We start from the raw sequence: 3,716 nt of genomic DNA, 5'->3' as shown, positions 1-3,716 counted from the left end.
AAAGATGGTTTGCAGTCCATGCAATTGTGCACAGCCAGCAGCACAATGAGATGCCATTTGTTGATATCTGAAGTGGGTGGATGGAACATCAGCCACCGAGTGAGTCAGCGAGTCCAGGTAAGGGGGTAGGGGCGGCGGGGAGGTTGCCAGGTCTTATTTTCTTGACCCTCCGATCACCCTGCCCCGCTGCCCCCCAAATCAAGTCCTCAGCCGGACTTGAAAAGGAGGATGGCCACCTGGCCCAGGTAGAAGTAGATGAAATGCTTTGTCTCGTGGGTGACATAGCTGCCGAAGTTCCTGCCCACGATACAGTGCCATGTGGGGTTGTACTTCTTGTCAAACTCCTGCAAAAAAGGTACACAAACAAATTTTTTTTTAAAAAACAACAAAACATGACTCATGTGAAAAATATGGCTTTCAGGGCCAGGTTCGTTGATGCACACAAGAGATGAAAACATCAACAGCACAGCAGTCATAACAGTTTCCGTGAGACGCAACAAGACCAGAGACTTGACCTTTTTGATGTAGGCAGCGATGTCCTTCTCGATGTTGTACTTCTCCATCGCTTGTGTGGCACAGTCCACGGCGTCCTGCTGCATGTCCTCAGACATGTCAGCATTTTTGATCACAGCCTTCCTGTCAGTCATGGTGTCTGTAGGCCATCACAGGAGAGAGACAGCATAGAGTCACAAAGTGAAAAGTAGTCCAAAAGAAAAACAAGGGAAACAGTATATGCGTTCAGGGTCAAGAGCAAAGTAGTCCCCCCACCCACTCACCACCACCACCACTCCCCTGTGCAACACTAAATGAGTTCTTTGAGGACTAGTTAGCTCGTGAAAAGATCCATTTGCCTGAACTCATTTAGGAACATCAGATAGGGCTATGCTGAGAATCACAGCAGGCCTCGGGGGGCCTGTGTAATTCAGGCCTCAACATGGCGTTCCGCCTCTACTTTTCACTCAACACAGACCTCCTTCATAGCAGAGCAGGCTACCCCTTACCGATGTGTTCAGAATTAGCTGGCTATGCAGACACATTCCAACTGCAATACAAGAGACATTACTCTTGTAAACACTGAAGTGGCCAAGCAAAATAGTTTCCATGATATGTTTTTGCACCAGGTAGTTCAGTCTGCAGTACCACTTCATGTTGGTAGAAGCGCGATTGTAGCATTTTAAATGTCAAAAATTGTACTCTAGCCTACTGCATTTTAAGAGCAGCCGACGTGACAAAGAAAAGTGATGTTTTGATCCCTCGTCCTAACTTGGAGGACGTTTGGCTCCCACTACACAGACAGTCATGGGTGAGATTGGCGAACTGAGAAAGAATCAATAAATTACTGAATACGCTCATCGGATAAGACAGGCAAACGCCGTGAACTGATACCACGCGGAGATAATCACAACCCTGTCATTTAACGGGAGAGTCGGTGAACAGGCCTGTAAACCGGACAATCAAAACAGATCACAAACTGCTGGTAACCGACGCGTATGGAAAGGTCATGTGACTAGTCAAGTTCATTGATCCAATTAGTTCTATTTTAAAACAACCATTGATAAACTAGTCATTACCACCTAGGTGGCTTCAACGCGCATTTAGCACCGGAAATTGCAACTAAATGTAACACACAGATATCCATTTGCTCCAGTGTAACCCTGTGCGAACTAACATTTGATCAACCGCCTTCTACAGAAACTGTACACATTAGGTTTCTTAGAGAACACACGGTAGTGCACACGATTAAGGCAAGCACACAATTTGCCCTACAGATTATATCCATGGCCATATATCCGCATAACATTTTCTATCGATTTGTGATAGCCCCATCACGTCCCTCTCACAAACTTGCTTAATCAGTGTCGTGAACAATCAGTTCGTCTAGGTCGCCGAGTAGTGAATATAGCTTACCTTGACACAAGGACGCTTATGATGCAGCTTTCGAGCTCCAAGTTTTTAGCACACCTGCTATCTCACGCTGAGACTATCGATTAAGGTTTACTCACATCAAATATGCGGGTATCTGCGCCCCCCCCCCCTGAAATACCTCCCCCGCCCTGACAATGCTACACGCAACGGTCCTTCTCATTGGCCGAGCCGCCACCTCTCCCCGTGTGGTGCATGCGTTTTCTTGTAGCTCCATCCTGCCAGCATCTTATTTCATCCCACAATGCATCGTGGATGGAGACGCTGGAGGAACATCCAATCCTGGGCTAGTTTGCTTTTTTTTTTGTCGATGCACCTGACTGTTTTTTTTGGGATTGGAAACGCATGTTGGCATCGCATTTGTATTATTTGTAACGAGGAAGCAAATGGTTACGTGACGATAGGAAAACCACTAAAAACGGATGTTGTCCTAAAATAGTAGGACTGTTACACTAATGTATCCAACCCTGTGAATTTAGCTTATCCAATATAGTGACTTTTTTGTGGTTATCTACGAAAGTAAAGCTTTGTGTAGTTTTGTGGTCTAACACAGATGCTTCAAGACAACAATTATTTGAATTTTTCCTTTATTACTTTTTTAATAAAAATCATTTCTGTATCACTACCCTTCTAAGGCACACATAAGTCAAAAATGCCCCGTATTGACTTTTAATGTTATTTCATGCATGGCTGAGTGTTTCTTTGCTATATCTTTTAAAATCTATTTATTTAATCATTTAATTTTAAATGTATTCATTAAATATCTTGTTTTTGATTACAATTAATCATTATTTAAATTTTCCCTGTCTTAATTTTTGAACTAAAATAGTTTTTGTATTACTTCATCAAGTTTACACACTTGGGTCAAAAATTATATGACCCATGTATGCAAGTTTGATAAAAGTGGGAAAAAAACACCTTAAAACTGATTTTGTTAAAAAGATATGCACTATAGAATTTGATTGGAGCCATTGATACTAAACTTTGATTTGTAAATGTTTGCAACATGTCTGTGGACAACTTTTCACATGCCACAACAATTCACAACTCAACGGGCTGCTTTCGCACATCTGATTCATGTAAGTATTACTTTACGATTGTTTTACCTAAGAAAGTATTTGATATATTGTGAAAGATAACTGCACATTATATTTGAACATTACTTATCCTTGACATGTATTACTAGTGAGAAAGAGAAATGTGTCCAATATTATTAGCTAGCTGTTGACATATTCTATTCTAGCTAACGCTAGCTAGGTCAACATGTTGCCATACATGTTGACATATTCTATTCTAGCTAGCTAATGTAAGCTAGGCCAACAAAATAAAACTTGAAAAGAACAGTATATTGTATACTTGATCAACTGATAGATGAAAATATTATTTTGATTTTCTTTATCCACAGTGTTAGTATGGCTGGTCGCAGTCATTCCAGATTTACGGCTGAAATGGTCAGAGAGATGCTTCATGAAGAACAGGATGAGGAAGATGAATCAATTCTTATTCCTGATTCTGAGTCTAATATCTCTGATGCTGATGACCTAGACTATGTGCCACAGGGTCAAGCTGGAGTTTTGGGCTTGTCTAGGAATCCAGCTCTCCTAGATGAAGAACACTCCTTTGATGAGATAGAAGACTCGCCTGATGAGGAAACTCAGACCCAGACCAATACACTAAGTAAAAAGGGGTCTTACTGGAATGAGCATCCCCCCTTCAGTGCAGAGCAAGAAGCCACAACATCCTGAGGAGCTGCCCAGGACCTGCATCTGGTTCAAACACCGTTTCACCGAAAG

General features: G+C 42.0%; 1 protein-coding gene across 1 annotated transcript; it reads right to left on the bottom strand.

Moving 5' to 3' along the window:
• Positions 1–206: 206 nt before the first annotated feature.
• On the bottom strand, positions 207–1,301 carry dynll2a (dynein, light chain, LC8-type 2a; the record flags this gene model as incomplete). The annotated part of the gene is given in 4 exon segments (XM_080844274.1): positions 207–344; positions 516–652; positions 1,226–1,259; positions 1,263–1,301. Coding segments are annotated over 4 exon segments (348 nt in total).
• Between the last annotated feature and the right edge of the window lie 2,415 nt (positions 1,302–3,716).

Source organism: Sprattus sprattus (genome assembly GCF_963457725.1).
Source record: "Sprattus sprattus genome assembly, chromosome: 9".
Classification (NCBI taxonomy): Eukaryota; Metazoa; Chordata; class Actinopteri; order Clupeiformes; family Clupeidae; genus Sprattus; species Sprattus sprattus.
This window is presented reverse-complemented; position numbering and strand designations above follow the sequence as displayed.